We start from the raw sequence: 20,951 nt of genomic DNA, 5'->3' as shown, positions 1-20,951 counted from the left end.
TGTGAAATCCTGCATTAGTAACAGTACCTCAAGAGCAAGGCTAGCCAGGGTCACCTTGTCTGGCATATCAAGAATACCCACAAATGGAACCGATCACAGCTCCCAGCCTTGGCACAACATCCCTCCCCCACCATCAGTGTGCATTATAGCACAGTGTTTGCCCCAGGGGAAGGCGGTAGATACCCTTCATGTATAAATAGAAAGGCACATAGTGCATCTCAACACTTCCCCTGGAGATGACGAATATGAGAGTACGACACTCATCAAAATGTCAGATTTTTCAAGACTAACACCTAGCTGGAAACCCATGGGTTTTTCATCAGTAGTATATGCTGGGAAAGTCTACATTCACAAATACATGACAGGCTCATGGAAGGATGGCACACTGGCCACAGAAAATACTTTTTGCATATGATCATCTCACATGACAGATTTCTCAGTACGTAATTTCTTCCTGTGAGATTTCCTCAGGGAAAATGTTCATGTCCATCACTTCTAACAATTTTCTAAGAATTGAGAAGCTGTATTATCACACTTCCTGAGAACAATATGCCAGACCTGCTTAAATAGTCTTTGCTGAGAATGGGATTATTCCCTGGACATCTATTACACTACATATGTATCTTACATCAAGTGTATCTAAGGCCAGAGATAGAGATTAAAAACTCCAAACCCAGTCTCCAAGACTTTGTTAGATCATATGTTTTCAAATAGAAAATAGCTAGTAATTAGCTGTGTCCATTACAGCATCCACAGTACTTAGCTTGGGTGTAGCATTTAGTTTTGTTAGTTTATTATGTACTTCCATGCAGAAGTGAACAGCAAATTTTTACTGTTTTCAGATGTTCTATTAATTTTTCAACTGCTTTTGTATTTGAAAGAGCTAGTTTTGCATCTCACTTTCACCAATAGACATATTGTGGGTATTGTGGGTGCACGATGGAAAAGATGACTGCTGTTTGTAAACAGTTGGAAGCAGCACTGACAAGTTGACAACAGTTAAAAGCCTTCCTAGGAGTACTCTGAGCTGCACCAGTGATGGAGTGGTAGGGTGGTCTTCTGTTGCTGCAAAACATTGCATTTCTTGCCAGACATGGTCTGTAACAACCTCATTTGGACACTAAACTGTCACCTAATGGTGACTGTTGGGTCATTCCATTACCTGGAACATCTTCTTTGTTGAGGACTATGCTTAAAAAAGGGGGTAACAAATCAGTAGTAAGCAGTTTGAATGTTAGGCATCTGATGGTTCTTCTTAGGCCAATTAATGCACAAAATCTGAGGGTACTGTTGGTTATTTCCAGAGACTGTCAGAAGTAATGCAAACAGATGCTTAGCTCATGGGGCCTCGGCACTGCTGTTCATTTGCAGTGTTGTTTGAAATACTGATCAGGATACTCTGGCCAGAAGCTAACTATAGGCTCTAAACTGCACACTTTGCCAGTATTGTGAGGAGTATACCTGTATATTCACCAACTGCACTAGAGATGGAAACTTGTTGTACTGCACTGGTTAGATTAAGCATGCATTGTGTGCTATAGAAGTGGTTACTTAGGTGGCTGATTATGTGTAGAATGTACATGGTGTTTTCTTTTAGAATGGGTCTGTTAGATCCTCAGGTTAAAACCCCAACATCTCACTAATCTCTGTCCATGAAAGCAGTCATCCTCACAGAATATTAGGGAAAAATTATTTTAAACCTGAAACAGGACGTAGGGAAGCTGTCAGGAACATAAGGAAAAATATCAGATTGACAGATTAATTTCCCAAGGAACTGGAATATTTAAAGCAACAAGCAGAAACATCACAACTAGTGAGGTCACAACTGAATCAATGTGAACTCATGTGGACAAAAGTAATGGGCGATGGTGGATGTGGAATAATAACTGAATATTTCTACAGAATTAATTAATTTATTTATTCATGCAGGGATCATTTCATGATGATACAGGATTTGCCATCATAATGCAATGAAAATAAATATTTAAAAATATACATATATAGAATTCATAAGAGTGTTTTATGAGGATAGTAAAAATGGACAGCTGTGGTCTGGCTGGAGGAGCCATCCCAGTATTTGCCTGAAATCATTCAGGAAAACCACAGAAACCCTAAACTGCATAGAGAAAACTCCACCCTTCTGAATACAGGGTCAGTGTCTTAACAACCACACTACCTCATTACTTACACGTATGAAAGTAACGATATATAAGGCCTTTAAAACAAAGATACTTACATAGAGTAGCCAAATAATATATTAATATATTGGTGGATTGTGAAAGCATTAATTTCAGTTTTCAAACAAGCATCTCATCACATACAAACTCACAGTAAGAATTTCACCTTTAAACAAGCACGACAACCTTCTTAGATAAAAAGTACAGAACTAGTATTGATTTTCCATTGATGAAGCTAGGACAGGACATAAATTTATGATGGATGGAGAATATCACTCCAAACATGATTCCATATGAATAAAAGTGTTGGTGTAGTACTGGAAATTCTAAAGTTACTATTAAATATCAAACATTTTAACAGACACATCAATCACATAGTCATTCAAAGGTAGTTTAAACACCCCCATGTTAGTGTAGTAATTGAGGGTGACTTTAGTTTGCTTGGTATTGATTGGGTAAACTAAGCATACATAACTGGTAGTAAAGACAAACACTCTTGCAAAATAATGTTGAATGTTTCCAGAATCCATCTTTCAAACTGAAGCTGTGTGTGTGTGTGCAGTTTCCAAACTTCCTGCTGGATTAAAACTGTGTGCTGGAAGAGCAAGTGAAACTGGAATCTTACTTTCTGTGGGAAATGATCTCATTAACTTAACTATCCAGGTCTAGATAGCTCAGTTAATAAAAACTTTGTTCATGAAAGGCAATGTTCTGGATATGAGTACTGGTATGCAGTTTTAATCCACCAGGAAGGTTTGATATTGACCCTGAAGAGGGCCAGAAGCCTTTTCAGTAGATCAGAAACAACAGTCTGTATAATTGACTGATCTGACCTTGTAACTGATTCCACCATTGTGTTGCTGTGCTGTTAGTGAAAATGGCTGAAAGCAATGGGAAACTACAGCTGTTATTTTCTGTGAGGGCATGTAGCTCTTCTGTTTTTGGTATCAAAGATGTTCACAGGTACAGTGGCTGTTTGCACAAGAAGAGGCACTCTAGAGATCTATTGCCACAAACCATTAAAATGTATGGGAATGGCAGAAGTTAGGGATGAAAATTCTAATTCACAATGCCCTGTGGAGTATATATGCAGATGTACTGCAGATACATTCAAAGCTGATAAAAATTTAACCTTATGAAAAGAGTCAATAAATTCTTAGCTCTCTCTTTTTAAAAATAAAATGTTAACCTTTCTTAAAGCTAGTGTAGAGACCTTAATAATAAGATATAAGACATTAGCACATGCATGCAGGCATTGCTGCCATGTTCCATATGAAAATGGAATAGGCTAATATTGGTAAAAAGTAAGCTCCGTACTGTTGCTTATGGAGGATGACAGCAGATAAATTCTTTCAACTACAGTGCATTGCAAAGGATTTTAATACTACAAAAGACACAAGAGCACTACATACATTTCATATTACCAACAGGGAACCTGTCAAAGACTATAGACATGCAGTGAGAGCTATCAAATCACATCACTCAGACAGTGGATTTTGAATTTGAGGTGGTTAAGGAAAGTGAAATAAGTAAGATAATCTTCACATTAAAGAACAAATACTCAGCTGGATGGGATGGTACATTGAATGTTGCAGTTAAAAAATGCTTAAAAGAAATGGTTAAACCACTAAGTTACCTCATAAAATGTAGTATTGGTGAAAACACTTATACTAGTAGTCTAAAAATAAGCACTGTTAAAGCAGTGCTTAAGAAAGGAATTACAAAAGAAACTTCAAACTACCACCAAACATTGATGTCTACCTTCAATAAGGTTTCTGAATTGATATTCATTTCTCAGATCTATGTTTATTTTACACAAAAAATTGTTAACAGGCAGAAACCATGGCTTTACAAAAGATCATTGTGCAACATCTGCAGTTATTGAATTTCTCCATAAAGTGTACATCCTCCTAGATGAAGGAATGAGGACAACAGGGATATTCTTAGATCTTACCAAAGCCTTCAACTCAGTCAACCATGGGCTGCTCATTGAGAAACTGAAGATATACAACATCAAAGACTCATCTATGCAGTTACTGTCCACATACTTAACGAACTGTAAGCAGTGCTCTAAATTTTCATGCAAAATAGATAACAACATCATAATTTCCCATATTTTAGGGATACAGTAATCCAAAGGGTGCCACAGGGTCAATCCTTGGTCCCTTCCTGGTCTTGGTTTATGTCAGTGGCATGACACAACCTTTCAACTCACATCTAGTAAGCCATGCTGATGACACCTCCTCCTATTTTTTTTTAGAAAGACTCGTCATTACAGTAAGTTGCAACTAATGATGTAACAGAAGTAACCACGTATTTTCTACACCAATGTCTAGCCACTAAAATCAGTAAAGTCCACATACTAATATTCAAACAACCAGCTCTCATGAGGTTGAAATAAACAACATATATAGTTTTACATCAATAGAAACAGGTAAAATGAATTTCCTTGGTTTAATCTGGACAAAAATCTTGATTTGGTAAAGCACATTAATGCTGTATGCGACAAAATCATCAGTAGCTTGTATCTGGTAAGCCAACTGCCAAAAATAGTTCCAATCATACACTATGGAATAATTTATGCATTTCTTAACTATGGTATGAATTGTGAGGCTGTGAAGCAGACCTATACCTGAACAGAATACTATTGTTACATAAATGAGCAGTTAGTCTAATACATGGACTAAGGTTCAGAGTGTCCTGTTGTGAAACCTTTGTCCAACATAAATATTTAACAATATATTCCTTAGATTTGTATACATTTATTATATTTTTGTGAATAACAAAAACAATGTATAAGAATGTAGTGATACACAGAATTATGACACTAGGAGTAAGGGCAACTGCTTCAGGAAGAGGACAACATAAAAAATAACTGTTGATTGTTCTTATACTAATGGGCAGACATGGTTCAACAAGCTGCTGCATACTTTGAAAACTTGTGAAGCAAAGGTGTTCCACAGTGAGTTAAAAGAGTTTCTAATAAATAAGTGTATCTACTCGGTGAATTATAAGCTGCAGGAACTGGGTTGCAACATGCAATATAATAAGAATATTAAGATGAATACATATATCATTACTGTATGTGTTATTTATATTAATTTATTACTCAAATTATGTATGACATTTGCAAAAATCTTCATCTTGACAGCTACATGCAAAAAATTTAAATAAATAAATGGTGTACTAAGAAATGAAAATAATAAGATATTTACTCACCCTCCCAAGTCGAAAAAGTCTTCTTGGACATCAATGGTTGGTATTCTTAAAATGTTGCACCATATATTGGCAATCAGATGCTCCATAGGTGTTGATGGCAGATCTTGTGGATCAATACTGCAGTCTTCATTTACATCAATTTTTGGTAATGCTCTCTTATCTAATTTCCCTGATCCTTCCACAATTGGCGTACTGTTTAAAAAATACAAAATCAAAAATATAACAATAATACTACTACTTTATGTAATCTTTGTGGATATTTATCTCAAGCAACAGAACACTAGCAGATATCCACTGCAACCAACCTCGAAAGAAAGAAGAATTTTGATGGTATCATGTAAAATGGTAACCTTTTCTTCAGAGCTGCTCTCACTGCTTTACGAGAAGTTTTACCTTCTGGCACTATGTAAGCAACAAGAAATTTATCAGAGCCTTCTTCTCCTAGTGCTAGTACACATCCACTGTTGACCATGGGCAACTCCAAAAGTGCAGCTTCAACAGCCTGTAAATAGATTGATAATATAAATGTCACATAGTAAGTTAATGAAAGATTGCAGGTATCTTATTTTATTTAATGCTACAGTATTTGCTATCATCTGTGAATTGATTGTTATGATTTTTCTGGCAGCAATGATATACCTCATAGGTGCTGACAGTAAGGGCAGCAAAATTATTTTCTTCTTAATATGTTAATCTCTCTATATGTGGCTAAATAAACTAAGGAGAATTTAACACCTGCATATAGTCAAGAACAAAAGAAAGAATTAGAAATATACTGTAGCATTAACTTACTGCAATAAATGGTGAAACTAAGAGCAGCTCAAAACAATAAAATGGTAAATCATGAAATTAAGTTTTGAAACTAAAGAAAAACTGGAAATGGGAAAGTAATATCACAGTGGCAGTAAGAGAAAAATGAAGGAAATATCATTCAGAGCTCTAAATCATATGATGTACACGAAGCATAAGATAACAACAAGTTCATACAAGATACCATATGTTGGTAATGTATAGTATAAAACATAGAATGACCTATTTGGGATATTTATTAGTAATATAATGTGAAACATTGAGTTATGCCTACAAATTGCAGACTTAAACATTTCAAAAATTAAAAACAATATCTATGTTTTTCCAGACAGTGACCTTTTACTACTTTAATGAAAGAACCGCTCAGTCCATTCCAGCGTCACACACACACACACACACACACACACACACACACACATTCCCTCACTGTATTTACCTTATGAATTAAATAAAATTTGCAGCATTGTCCCCAGTTGGTCTTGAGTCAAATGGAAAGATTGAACCAGAGACTTTGAAGGCTCAGTGACAAACTGGGCTGTGACTTTCTGGGCTTGCACCATCAGGTTAAAAACTGTAGGGTCCTCCTAAATGTGTCACATGTACACCATACATCAAAGGTTGCTACCCAGGAAGTATTGATAAAAGATTCAAAGAAATGCCACCTACAGGCAAAGGTATTAAAATCTTAGTGATTACCTGCTAAAGTATTTGCAACAAAATGCCACTACACTTTAAAAAACAGTGGGCTGCACATGATACTAGCTACAGAAAACTGGTTAAAACCCAAAATTGATAGCAGTGAGACTTTTGGGGAAAATATAAGTGTATATCAAAAAGACAAGGGTAATAGTACAATGCATGTTTTTTTAAGTATGTACTGTTTTGAAATAAAAATAACACAAGTAGAGTTTATTAGAAATTTTATTTTCACATGAAAGCCTGACTTTAATCTACTTTTCTAAATAATTCCCACCAGTATTCATTGCTTATATATTTGGTTGTGAGTACGTGAAATGCCTCCATCGACTGAGAATCCTGCTGTCCGCGAAACATGCACTGTGATTCATTTTCTTACTACTGAAGATGTGAAAGTGGCTAAGTTCATCATCAGGTCAGTGAAGTGTATGGAGAAACATTACGTGTGATGAGATGATATGGTAATGGGTAAGAGCTTTTAAAGATGGCCGTATGAATGTACATGATGATTTGATGCAGGAAATTGATCAAAAAGTGAGAGAGAACAGACACTGCATGATTTTGACATTATGTGGTGAATTTCCTCAAGTGTCAAGAAGTGTGCTGTTATACTTGGTCTTATGCACATGTGGGATCTCAATTGGTTGATGCAAGTGTGGAGCACAATGCTGTATTGACATAAAGGCAGATAATTATCTTTTATTCTTAGTACTAATAACATTAATAAAGGAATGAATACATATCTTTCTCATAGCAGTTGACTGTACAAGATCCTTGTTAAGACAAATACACAGTTCTGAATTATCCAGTCACACTTCACATTATGAATGATAATTACAGAATACATAAGCCCTGGCCAGCAAGTACATGAGAACACTGAATAGCAAGTACAAGAGCAAGTCACAAGTGAGCCTGAGAGAAGCTGTTTTCACAACATAAATACATCCTCTGCTGGACCTCAGCCCTCTGGTTGCAGTGGCAGTTGTGGGAAGCTAAGCAGTGACTACATCTACATCTATACTCCGCGAGCCACCTTACGGTGTGTGGCGGAGGGTACTTATTGTACCACTATCTGATCCCCCCTTCCCTGTTCCATTCACGAATTGTGCGTGGGAAGAACGACTGCTTGTAAGTCTCCGTATTTGCTCTAGTGCAGCATGTACTTCAAAGTGCGATCAACTGGTAGTGGTTAATACTGTAAGTGCTTTACACAGTTTTTGCCTAATCAGGTGGCAAGGTTTCTACAAGGATGCTATTCAAAAGGTAGTTGTATGGTACATTAAGTGCCTTAATATTGGTGGGATTATGTAGAAAAGGACATTAAAGTACAGGATTTTATGTAAAAATGAAACTACTTATAAATGTCTACTTCTTTTATTTTTATTTCAAAATGGTACTTACTTAAAAAACACACCTTGTAGATGGAAGTGGTGTATTTGTCTCAGTAGACAAGAAACTAAAATCCTCCAAGACAGATACTGAAACTGCTTGGGAGATTGTCTTGGTAAGGAGCGCTATCATGGGTTGTCATAAACTTATGACTGGATCCTTCTGTTGGCCACCAACTCACCTCCATATATAACCAAAAACTTTGGAGAAAATAAAGTTCACTAGTATGTAAATTTCCCAATCATACTGTCATCATTGGAGGAGACTTTAACTGTCTAACAACAGATTGGGAAAATTACCCCTTTGTTAGAGGTGGGTTTGACAAGACTTCCTGAAGAATATTACTAAATGCATTCCCTGAGAACTATCTCAAGCAGATTGTTTGGAAGCCCACTCATGATGGAAATATAGTGGATCTAATAGCAACAAATAGATATGACCTCTTTGAGTGTGTCCACATAGAAACTGGTGTCACAATAATGTGGCAATTGTAGCAACAATGGCTGGAGAGGAGTATGTAGAAGAACTATGGCTCAGATTTTCACAAGAAACTTCTAAAGAAGGCAATGTGTGAACCCTTCAACTACTATTGCAGCAGCATATTATTGAAGGACCACTCCCAAAACCCAAAGAAATTCTGGTCATATGTTATGGCCATTGGTGGTACCAAAATTATCATCCAGGCACTCATGTATGAGAATGGGGCTGAAGCTAGCATAGCAAAGCAAAGCAGAAATGCTGGACTCTGTTTTTGATTTTCCTTTACAAATGAAAATGCAGTGGTATCGCCCCAATTCAATTCACACATCACGACAAAGATTAGTGATATAGACACTAAGGTCAGTGGTATTAAGAAACAGCTGACATTGCTAAAATTGAATAAAGTTCCTGCCATTCCATTCTATCTGGCATTTGAAGATATTTGCAGCCACTCATGGGAATAAAACATTTGCTTAAGATGAGCCTAATTGTTTTTTCTTAAAATTATATCAATATATGGTGTTAATGCACTCTCTTTTATTGAGATGGAATAGAAAACCTGAATTTTAACTGAATAACATTTCCTTTATTTTCAGTTTATGGTACACAAAATGCAACCAAATTTTCAATTACTTGTGTGCTTATATTCTATATGAGTTTTTTGACATCCATTCAAGCAACGCTCACCTGTATCTCAATACTGTAACCACGTATTTTTATCATAGAATCACAGCGACCACATATTTCAAGATTACCATCTGTTAGCATGTAACCCCAATCACCAGTACGGTATAGACGTGGACCAACAGTTGGAGGTACATGGTCTGGCCTTGGGATAAAGCGTGTAGTATTTAAATCGGGACGATTGAGGTAGCCCATTGCAAGTGTTGGGCCTCCAACATATATCTAAAAATAAACAAAAGTAACAATTCTCTAGTAGCTTTTTAGTTAATCAAGTTCTGCAAATATATCTCTATTTCTTCCAAATTTAGTACACTTGTTAATTACATAGCATTTCTTAAATATCTCTTGAGTTATGGAAAATTTTGAAACTGTGCATTAAATTTAGAGCTTTGGTGAAATTTCCAAACAAGCATTTAAATGTAGTTGTTTACAAAAGCATTACATAGATAAATTTCCTTTCTAATTTTATTATCTTGCTAATTGTTAAATATCAGTTATCTGTGATAATAGTTTATTGCATTACAAATGTGAAAACAAACAACATCAACAGCATTTACTTCACATAAAGCTGATAACTTTAGGAGAAGTAGGACAAAATTGTATACAGATGTTATTTAATAGAAATGTGAGTTGAACAAATGACCAGAGTTACGTACATAAGGTAATCAGATGTAAATACAAAGTTTTCTGCTAAATGCGTTAAAATTTTCCAAAAGTTAGAAACAAATATCATACCATTAATAAGAAATGAAAACAAGGGACCTAACAAAGAATTTATGTATAAGTTTGAGCATGTTTGAAGTACACAAAACAATATGCGGTCTACAATTTTTATATACCCCAGGCCCAGCCACGGCATGCCATACTTCATGTGTGCAGGTTGTGTGGGCTAAGGCCCGGCCTGCCTCGGATTTGCTTGGTCCTTCTCAGAAGTATCCACAAGAGCACAACATTTCATTGAGTATTGTGATGTGGTATTTTTCAGTTGGCACAACTCTCTTCAGTTTGGCAGAATTGTGGAGTTAGTGCTGTTTATTTTTCATGTGCAAGTGCTCTACCAACTAAGCTACCCAAGTATGACTCGTGACCCATCCTCACAGCTTCAGTTCTGCCAGTACTTCGTCTCCTACCTTCCAAACTTCACAGAAGCTCTTCTGCAAACCTTGCAGAACTAGCAGTCCTGGAAGAAAGGATATTGTGAAGACATGGCTTAGCCATAGCCTGGGGGATGTTTCCAGAATGAAAAGGCAAAGGTCCTGAGTTCAAGTCTCAGTCTGGCACACAGTTTTAATCTGCCAGGAAGTTTCATATGGGTACACACTCCACAGCAGAGTGAAAATCTCATTCTGGCAGAGCCCATTATGTTCCATGAAAATCCATTACACTAATGACTTCAGACAATAAAGAGTCTTTATGTGGGGTGACTTTCTTTAGAAGGGATCACAAACTCCAATATATTTCCACATGAAACTGAGAGTGTGCAGCGCTATAGACAATATATACTTCTTGCTTCCATACCTGTATATGATGGATGAATAAGTGATAATTTTATCTAAAGAGATAAATTTCAACTATACATATTTCACATTCTGCTCAACCATATATTTTTGTTTTAAAAAAAATCTGCTTTGTCATCAAATATACATACACGATTAAATGGAATTCTGAATCACAACAGACAGAACAGTTAATTGCTACCAGAGTGAGACACTCTGCACTGACATTGTTATTCTTTTAACAGTAACTAATCCTTTTGATTTATTTTGGATTGTTCTTGAAGATGATTACAGCTCTGTTGGCTTATCTGTTGTTCTTGTACTCCATTCATTCTTTGTTGATAGATGTAAAACATACTGATAAGATGACTGATATGACTGCCTTAAGATCTGCTTTACCCTAAATGATTTGGTATTTTTCTTTTAGTTGCAGAGTGTTCAGTCTCTTGATGTATTTTACTCTCTCTCCACCAAACTATGGATGACAGGCAACAGGCTGATCGAATATTTCTAGAATTCCGGAAAGCATTTGACATGGTACCCCATTGCAAGCTGTTAACAAAGGTACGAGCATGTGCAGTAAGTTCACAGATATGTGAGTGACTCGAAGACTTCTTAAGTAATAGAACCCACTATGTTCTCCTTGATGGCGCATGTTCATCAGAGACAAGGATATCATTAGGAGTGCCCCAGAGAAGTGTGATAGGACCACTGTTGCTATTCACCTACATAAATGATTTGGTGGGCAGTGTGGGCAGCAGTCTGTGGTTTTTTGCTGATGATGATCTGGTGTATGGTAAGGTGTTGAAGTTGAGCAACTGTAAGAAGATTGAAGATGACTTAGACAAAATTTATAGTTGGTGTGATGAATGGCAGCTAGCTCTGAATGTGGAAAAATGTAAGTTAATGGGCAGGAAGAACAAACCTGTAAGGTTCAGATACAGTATTAGTTGTGTCCTGCCTGACATAGTGAAGTTGTTTAAATATGTGGGCATAATGTTGCAAAGCAATATTTAATGGAATGAACGTGTGAGAACTGTGATAGGGAAGGCGGATGGTTGACTTCGGTTTATTGGGAGAATTTTAGGAACCTGTGGTTCAAATGTAAAGGAGATCACATATAGGATGCTGGTGTGACCTACTCTTGAGTACTGCTCGAGTGTCTGGGATCCGTGCCAAGTAAGAATGAAGGAAGACACTGAAGCAGTTCATAGGCGGGATGCTAGATTAGTTACTGGTAGGTTCGAACCTATGGGGATTCTATGGGAATGCAAATGGGAATCCCTGGGAGGAAGGTGATGTTCTTTTCGAGGAATACAACTGAGAAAATTTAGAGAACTGGCATTTGAAGCTGACTGCTGAACAATTCTACTACCACCAACATACACTGTGCATAAGGACCACGAAGTCAAGATATGGGACATTATTGCTCATGCACAGGTACATAGACAGTCTTTTTCCTTCACTCTATTTGTGAATGAAACGGAGGAGGGAATGACTAATAGTGGTATGTGGTACCCTCTGCTATGCCCTGTGTGGTGGCTTGCAGAGTATCTATGTAGATGCAATATTGAATCCCTGTTCCCTTAAAATTAGATGAAATTTGATAATATGCAAAAAGAGACTGTTAGTGGTAGTAGTAGAACACATTCTGTAGTGAGGGAGAATTATGTAACTGTTGCTGGAGGCAATTATGACTATGAAGATGATGATGATGATGATGGTGCCTCTAGCAGCTGACAAATGAATATAATTTTGTCACTTCTGTTTTACTGAAACTCAATACTTTATAATGCAGCTTATAAGTAACTGCACACTTGTAAATTCTCATATTACACACAGCAGCATGAGACATACAAATTAAATTCCTAATAAGGGTACAATGAATGTACTAACATACAATGATTTGATAAAGCAATTCTGCACATCTTCTGATCACAGCTGCATGTGCTATCTTAAAGTGAATCCTTGGAAGAGTACTGTGCACATGCAGCTATCTGGCTGTTGTTTACCATACCAAATTTGCTGCTGTGTGTTCAAAACAAACTTATAGAACAATTCTACAAAGTTTGTCAATTACCAGAGCTGGGTGCACAGTGCTGTATTCATGTGCATATCTGGCTATTTTTCCAAGAAGCCATCATCTTGCTCATATTACAACTCTAGGTCAGTGAAACATCTTTAACATGTTGCTTGTGGACAGCTATGTGCTGCAAGAGACTTCTAGAGTTTTCTCCGTGACAACTTTTTTTCGTGCACATATATGCAGCATTCTCTTTGACTGTCAGAGATTCAAGATCACAAAAAATGAGTTTTTTTCTAAAGGAAATCATTTTTCAGATATTATGTGGCAATAGTGTGGTTGCTTTTTGTGATTACAGCAAAATGAGTGACAGAGAAATGTCACCGACACAGCATTGACCAGCATGCATGTAGGTGGAGACAGTGCTCAATAATTTACATGAAATTATACTGCCGTGACTATATGTATTTTTGAGAATTTTTAAAAAGTAAACTGAGACAGAGTATTGCTGACAGGGTATGTAATGTTGAAGGTGAAGGTGCCTGTCACTTCCTACATTAAGACTGAAGACAGATGTTGGGAAATAAGAGGTAGTTGGCTCTGAGCACTATGGGACTTAACATCTGTGGTCATCAGTCCCCTAGAACTTAGAACTACTTAAACCTAACTAACCTAACGACATCACACACATCCATGCCCGAGGCTTGGGAAATAAGAGCCAGTGACTGAAAAATTAAATGTGAATCAATTATTTAAGAAGTGGCATGATTACCACCTAAAGGATTTCCCACTGGGCACCAATGTTACTAACTTCTTTGAAATGTAATGGATGACATATCCAAGTGGACTTTGAGTTTTAATAGAAATGATCAATGGCTCATCTTTTCACTGCATACTGAACTTGCTCCTACATTTAAATGAGTAGATTACCTGATACACTCCATAAATTTACTATATGATGAAGACAAGTTAAAAATTATAATTTTCCATTTTATAGAACTTCAATGTCATCAATAAAATAGTTTTGCATGCGCGAACACACACACACACACACACACACACACACACACACACACACACACACACACACACAGATATACAGAATAATTGTTCAAACATGAATCTAACATGAATAATATTAATTTTATATTTTTCAAAAACCTAATTACTTTTCATATGCTGGATTTATTTCAAAATCTGGATATTCATTTTTATTTTTATTTGAAGTCACTGATATCAAAAATTGTTAAATATAAGCTGTCAAAATAACTTGAAGCACTATTAGTGGCAAATAATTTAGTTGTTATGTAAAAGAGTTTCTTTGATGCATATATTAGCTTTGATCTCAATGCCTATATTAGCTTTGATCTTCTTGAGTTGGTTAGAAGAAGCTGTTGTATGTAGCTGAAGGGAAGTGAGATGTGAAAATTGGTTTTGTTTCATGCACATGTTGTGTTGTGTCTGTAATTGATTATGTGAATCATAACCATTTAGAAAATATGAAATAAACATGTCTACCATGGATATGAACATTTGCAACCTTTATTTGTAGTATAAAATGCAACAGTAGACAAACCCAATATCTTTCTGCATCCATTTGGTATTTAGGTGCCTCAAGACTGCTGGGCTGACAACAAGAAAATGTACAGAACTTAAACAAACAGATAATTGAAAATAATTACTTTCACTTTTGCTACTACTGGAAATGATATACAATTTGTAATCTGTTGTCTCTTTTCTAGAACTGTTTAAGAAGTTGAAGAAAAATGACTGCGACCACTTCATTGTAAAAGTGAGGTTTGGGAAGACATTTTGATTTTTCATAATTATTGGTACATTATCGAGGTTGGGGGTGGGGGGTGGGGGGGGGGAGATTAGTGTTTTAACATCCTGTCGATAAGAAGGTCATTAGAGGTGGAGCAAAGCTCGGATTAGGGAAAGATGGGGAGGGAAATTGGCCATGCTCTGTCAAATGAACCATCCCAGCATTTGCTTGAAGCGATTTAGAGCAATCACGAAAGACCTAAATCAGAGTGGCCAGACATGGGTTTGAACTGTTGTCCTATACAATGTGTATCCAGTGTGCCAACCATTACGTCACCTCTCTCAGTTATTAGCAAGTTGGTGGACATTAGAAGTTCTTGGGTGTGTACGTTGACAGCAAATTAAACTTGCTCTGCCTTGTCCTACGTCTAGCAAAAAGACTTCATCCTGAAACTTTTACTTATGCATAATTGCATCATCTACATATAAGGATGCTACAAGAGTTGCTTACATTCTAACTTTTTTATACATTGTTGTCTTACAGAAACATGTTTTGGGGTAATCAGCTAATAGCAAAAAAATTTGTAGCTCAGAAGAGAGCTATCGATCTTGAAAGGTGCTCATCTAAGACACTCTTGCAGAAATCTGTTCAGAAAACTACAGATTTTTACAAAGATATCTTATTATGTTTTCTCCCTTGTATGTTTCATTAACAAAAATCTCACTCTCTTTCAAAACAAGTAGTTCACATTATGGTCGACATATGAGGTCTAAACAGGACTTACACAGTAGCCAAACCAAGTTCGTCCTTATGCAGAAAGAAGTAAATTACTCAGGTGTGAAATTTTTCAGTGATCTACTTACAGATGTAAAAAGTCTTAGTCTTTACACACACAAATTCGAGATCAGACTGAAAAAAATAACTGCTGCAAAATTCATTCCACTCAGTTAGCGAATTTTTTGGCATAAATGCGAATGCATGTGTGTAATTTTATTGTATAACTGGGATGTCCCATTAGTATAAGCATAAATTATCTTGTTGTAAAAGATATACTGACGTTTATGTATTAAGATATCTCTGATATGAATGTCTTGTAGTGTATGAGTACATATTAATTCTGATGTCTTGTTGTATTATGTACCGTACTTATTTTCATGTATTATTACATAATATTAACTAATATGAGTACTATCAACCATATTGTACCCCGCTGTATCCAGTACTGTAAATTTTATAAATAAATCATGATTGTAAATATTGTTAAAAACCTGACTGACTCAGTTAGAATATAATGAATTTCCTTGAGACAGAGAAGTTGCTGTCCATGCATCAGCACGGCTTTAGAAAGCATTGCTCCTGCGAAACACACCTCACCCTTTTTTCACATGATATTTTGCGAACCATGGATGAAGGGTATCAGACGGATGCCATATTCCTTGACTACTGGAAAGCGTTTGACTCGGTGCCCCACTGCAGACTCCTAACTAAGGTATGAGCATATGGGATTGGTTCCCAAGTATGTGAGTGGCTCAAAGACTTCTTAAGTAATAGAACCCAGTATGTTGTCCTCGATGGTGAGTGTTCATCGGAGGTGAGGGTATCATCTGGAGTGCCCCAGGGAATTGTGGTAGGTCCGCTGTTGTTTTCTATCTACATAAATGATCTTTTGGATAGGATGGATAGCAATGTGCGGCTGTTTGCTGATGATGCTGTGGTGTACGGGAAGGTGTCGTCGTTGAGTGACTGTAGGAGGATACAAGATGACTTGGACAGGATTTGTGATTGGTGTAAAGAATGGCAGCTAACTCTAAATATAGATAAATGTAAATTAATGCAGATGAATAGGAAAAAGAATTCCGTAATGTTTGAATTCTCCATTAGTAGTGTAGCGCTTGACACAGTCATGTCATTTAAATATTTGGGCGTAACATTGCAGAGTGATATGAAGTGGGACAACCATGTAATGGCAGTTGTGGGGAAGGTGGATAGTCGTCTTCAGTTCATTGGTAGAATTTTGGGAAGATGTGGTTCATCTGTAAAGGAGACCACTTATAAAACACTAATACGACCTACTCTTGAGTACTGCTTGAGCGTTTGGGATCCCTATCAGATCAGATTGAGGGAGGATATAGAAGCAATTCAGAGGCGGGCTGCTAGATTTGTTACTGGTAGGTTTGATCATCATGTGAGTGTTACGGAAATGCTTCAGGAACTCGGGTGGGAGTCTCTAGAGGAAAGGAGGCGTTCTTTTCGTGAATCGCTACTGAGGAAATTTAGAGAACCAGCATTTGAGGCTGACTGCAGGACAATTTCACTGCCGCCAACTTACATTTCGCGGAAAGACCACAAAGATAAGATAAGAGAGATTAGGGCTCGTACAGAGGCATATAGGCAGTCATTTTTCCCTCGTTCTGTTTGGGAGTGGAACAGGGAGAGAAGATGCTAGTTGTGGTATGAGGTACCCTCTGCCACGCACCGTATGGTGGATTGTGGAGTATGTATGTAGATGTAGATGTAGATGGTTCCATATCCTACCAACTCTGATTCTTTTGGAATCAACAGAACTCAAAGGACTCACTATTAAATTAATAATATTATTATTATTATTATAACTATTGGATAATAAAGCTGTGTCTAGAATAACTTTGTTTTCACAGTATAAACAAACATTTTGTTGTTGCTGCCACATTACAAAGCAATATTGGTGTCTTCCCTGATCATTATGGGAACAGCTACTGCTGCTGCTGCAGAAATGCACTGCCCAGCTCTCATAATTTATCTGAGGTGAACAGTAATTGCAAAATGACACAGTGATCTTGGTCAAACAGATTTACTTGATATGACACCACATTTTGTATTGAATTCTGGATATCAGTATTTACTGATGATGATACGTTTTACTCTAAATACAGAAAGGTTTCTGCTCTGCACACCAAAGCTGATACTAAGGTTGCAGATTCACTTAAGAAAATAAACAGAAGAAGCTCATGAATCTATATAAATTCTCTTAGGAAAACAGATTTGTTTCATCATTTTCAAAGAGTTAATTCATTATCTCATAATTAACCATGACTGCAATTTTACAATTTTGAAAGCTTCAGTTGTTGAATGTATCAATAGAACTCTCATGAGAATAATGTTCAAAATATTCACACCACTAGGATCCTTCAAATGGACGAATGTGGTATAATACCTGCTGGGTCAGTACACTCACACCAACACAGTACAATTAAAATAAGGCTGTCTGGTGTAAAAGATAATAACTTTTTATTAATTGCCAACAGCAAATGCAGATTACTGACTCATGTATATCTAAATTTATGGTTGATGATTTTATTATGATCAACAGACATCAGAAAGATTCTGAAAATGGGGTACACCAGTGCCGCAAATTTGTATGCCAAAACAGTTTGAGTTTTAAAAGAACAGAAACAAATCTAAGAACATACTTGTTTGAAGATAACATGTCCACACACATAGCTGTAGGTTTCTACAAAGTAAAATTGCAGAAAATGAAATATCCATTAAATATCTCGAGAAAATCAAATGAAAATACAGAACCAAGACTTCATTTATTCATTTACTCATTTATCACACCCTGTAGACCCCATCAAGGAGAACCTTCAAGGTATACATTACCAAAATGCACGCAACTTGCAGTAACTTCATCTATGCATAGTATTAAAAATAAACTTTACTGGGTATCTGCTTAATACAGTTCATACTAACAGCAGCAAAATATGCTACTGCCTGCCCTGTTATACTAAATAGTAGCTGCTGTTTAGTTTCTTTTGGTTTAAAGTGACATATCACCTGGATTACCTAGTGGTGTCACGATCTGATGTTATTTGTGTGTGTGTGTGTGTGTGTGTGTGTGTGTGTGTGTGTGTGTGTGTGTGTGTGTGAGAGAGAGAGAGAGAGAGAGAGAGAGAGAGAGAGAGAGAGAGAGAGAGAGAGAGAGATCTCAAACAGAGCTTATTGGAGGCTAGTACAGGAAGGACATTTGCAATGGAACTGTTTGAGGGAACATGAAGGGGGAAGGGGGGATTGGGGGGGAGGGCTAGGGGTAGAAGAAGGCAGGAGTCTGGTATGGAAATACTGAGCCAAGACTGGTAGATCCAGCAACATGTTTAATATAAGACAATCACTTTAATTTGTTAAATTCCCCTTCACCCTCCAACGTTGCTGGAGGACACACTCTAACTGTCTCTTACTATGATTCCACATGGTAGTTCATGTCATAAATTAATGATTGCATGTTTGACTTTTTGAACTGGTGGACCGAAACAACAAGGTAGATTGTGGTGGAACATACACAGCTGTTACATCAAAATGATTTTGAGAAAATCAAAGGCTGTTATACCAGTGTACCAATTGAAATTCATACTTTAGACAATCCTGAATGCAAGTACCCTTCACAAGATGTTGCTTATCAGGTAAATATGAATATTTATTTAAGAAAGTAAACACTGTTAAGTCCTGTCCTTTATCATAATTTACTTTAATTTACATGACAGGGTGATGTTAGAAATATTAAGGGCCAACCTTAAAAATGTTTACATGCTGTAGCAAGGTGCTTGCTAAAATTATTTAGATTGTGCTGAATTGCAGATTAATTTTTGAGGTTGTTATACTTCATTATCGAAAGAATTGTTAATGCAAATCTTAGAATTAAAAACTGAAATAATTCTGATGTTTTAAATTCACATTTTTCATTGGTCTTATAGTAAAGTTTTGTTAATTCATGCAGAAAGTAAACAGTGGTATGGTAAGTCAGTTCTAACCGAGGGCACTCAGTTTGCAAGTGAATGTTGTTGAGCACCCATTGATGAAGTTTTAAGAATAAATTTTTTGGTAGAATTCGTCATTTTACGAATACAGGTTTGGGCAAAAATATGGAAACAGCATGTGAAATGTATGCTTGAACATAAATGTGGCTGCTAGCCAAGCTCACGAGATGTGTTGCTGTATCTGACCACAAATAGCCTATGTGCAGTGTCCTCTATGATGAGTAATTCACCAAAATTTATATCACATGACACTGCGAAACCAAAGTACGCAACATATGACAGCTTTCCTACTTATACATCACATATGTCTGAGAATGTTCTCACTGTAAATAATGAGATAAACAAAAGTAACATAAGTATTATGTTCCAGTCAATCTACATGAAGTATCTTGGGATCTACAAGCAACAGAACACCATCTCAAAACTATTTTTGATGTTATTAAAATGACTAAACATGATTCATAACAGAAAAAGATTCTTCTGTAGCTCAAGAATATCAGATAATGAGATGATATATGTACACCAACTGACAGGATAATGTGAGTAGAGTGGGAATAACACTATAATATTTTAATTTATCTCTGAAAATTAATCATATCTGCGTCATTTAGACTTACGTGATGACTGAATTTTAAAATGAAGTGGAAAAAACCACTAGTGAAACAGACTCTTTATACAAAATAAATTTTCTATTTAAATATAATGTTCATCCCATCAGAATTAATTAGAAATGTTAATCTGATGGCAGGGACTTTTTAAAGCGTCATCAACGAGCAATAGTGGCAGGATGTTTATAGTGCTGATAACATAGACAACAGATATAATGTCTTCCTAAACACATTTCTCATGCTCTTTGAAAGTTGTGTTCCGTTAGAACATTTCAAACATGGTACTAGCATTAACAGACAACTTTGGTGACTAACTACTGAGATAAAGATATCATGTAGTGCAAGGTGAGAAATAAATCAAAATTTTAGAAATATTCACAACTGAGAGGCCGTAGCACATTACAAATAGTACTGTAAGGTGCTTAAAGATGTCATTAGCAAGGCAAAAATCATGTGGTGTACAAATCGAATAGCTCCTCCATAGTGCAGCATTAGTGTTACCGCCTACCGCGCAAGAGGGCCCGGGTTCAATTCCCAGCAGGGGACTGGGTGTTGTGTATCTGTCATCATCATTGACATGCAAGTCGCTGAAGTGGCATCATCTAAAAAGACTTGCAATATGGTGGTTGAACCCTGAAGGGGATATCCCAGCCAATAGATGGCATACAATCATTTCATTTTCATCAAATAGCTAATTCTCAGGATAAAATTAAAACAATGTGGTCAGTTGTGAAGGAAGTGTCTCACCAATAGTACAAGTTCAAGGATGTAAAGTCAATACACAGAAAAAATGTTTTTGTTACTGATAAGTTAG

At 36.5% G+C, this 20,951-nt stretch overlaps 1 protein-coding gene across 3 annotated transcripts in view; it reads right to left on the bottom strand.

Moving 5' to 3' along the window:
* Positions 1 to 20,951, bottom strand: part of LOC124555577 (linear gramicidin synthase subunit D-like) — a 417,445-nt gene that overhangs the window by 107,830 nt on the left and 288,664 nt on the right. For all 3 annotated transcript variants that reach the window (XM_047129541.1, XM_047129539.1, XM_047129540.1), the window contains 3 exons: positions 9,459 to 9,677; positions 5,702 to 5,898; positions 5,397 to 5,588 (listed from right to left, as the gene is read on the bottom strand). In XM_047129541.1, the coding sequence (XP_046985497.1) occupies positions 5,397 to 5,588; positions 5,702 to 5,898; positions 9,459 to 9,677 (608 nt within the window). The remainder of the gene's footprint in view (positions 1 to 5,396; positions 5,589 to 5,701; positions 5,899 to 9,458; positions 9,678 to 20,951) is intronic.

Source organism: Schistocerca americana, chromosome X, assembly GCF_021461395.2.
Source record: "Schistocerca americana isolate TAMUIC-IGC-003095 chromosome X, iqSchAmer2.1, whole genome shotgun sequence".
NCBI classification, from domain to species: Eukaryota; Metazoa; Arthropoda; class Insecta; order Orthoptera; family Acrididae; genus Schistocerca; species Schistocerca americana.
This window is presented reverse-complemented; position numbering and strand designations above follow the sequence as displayed.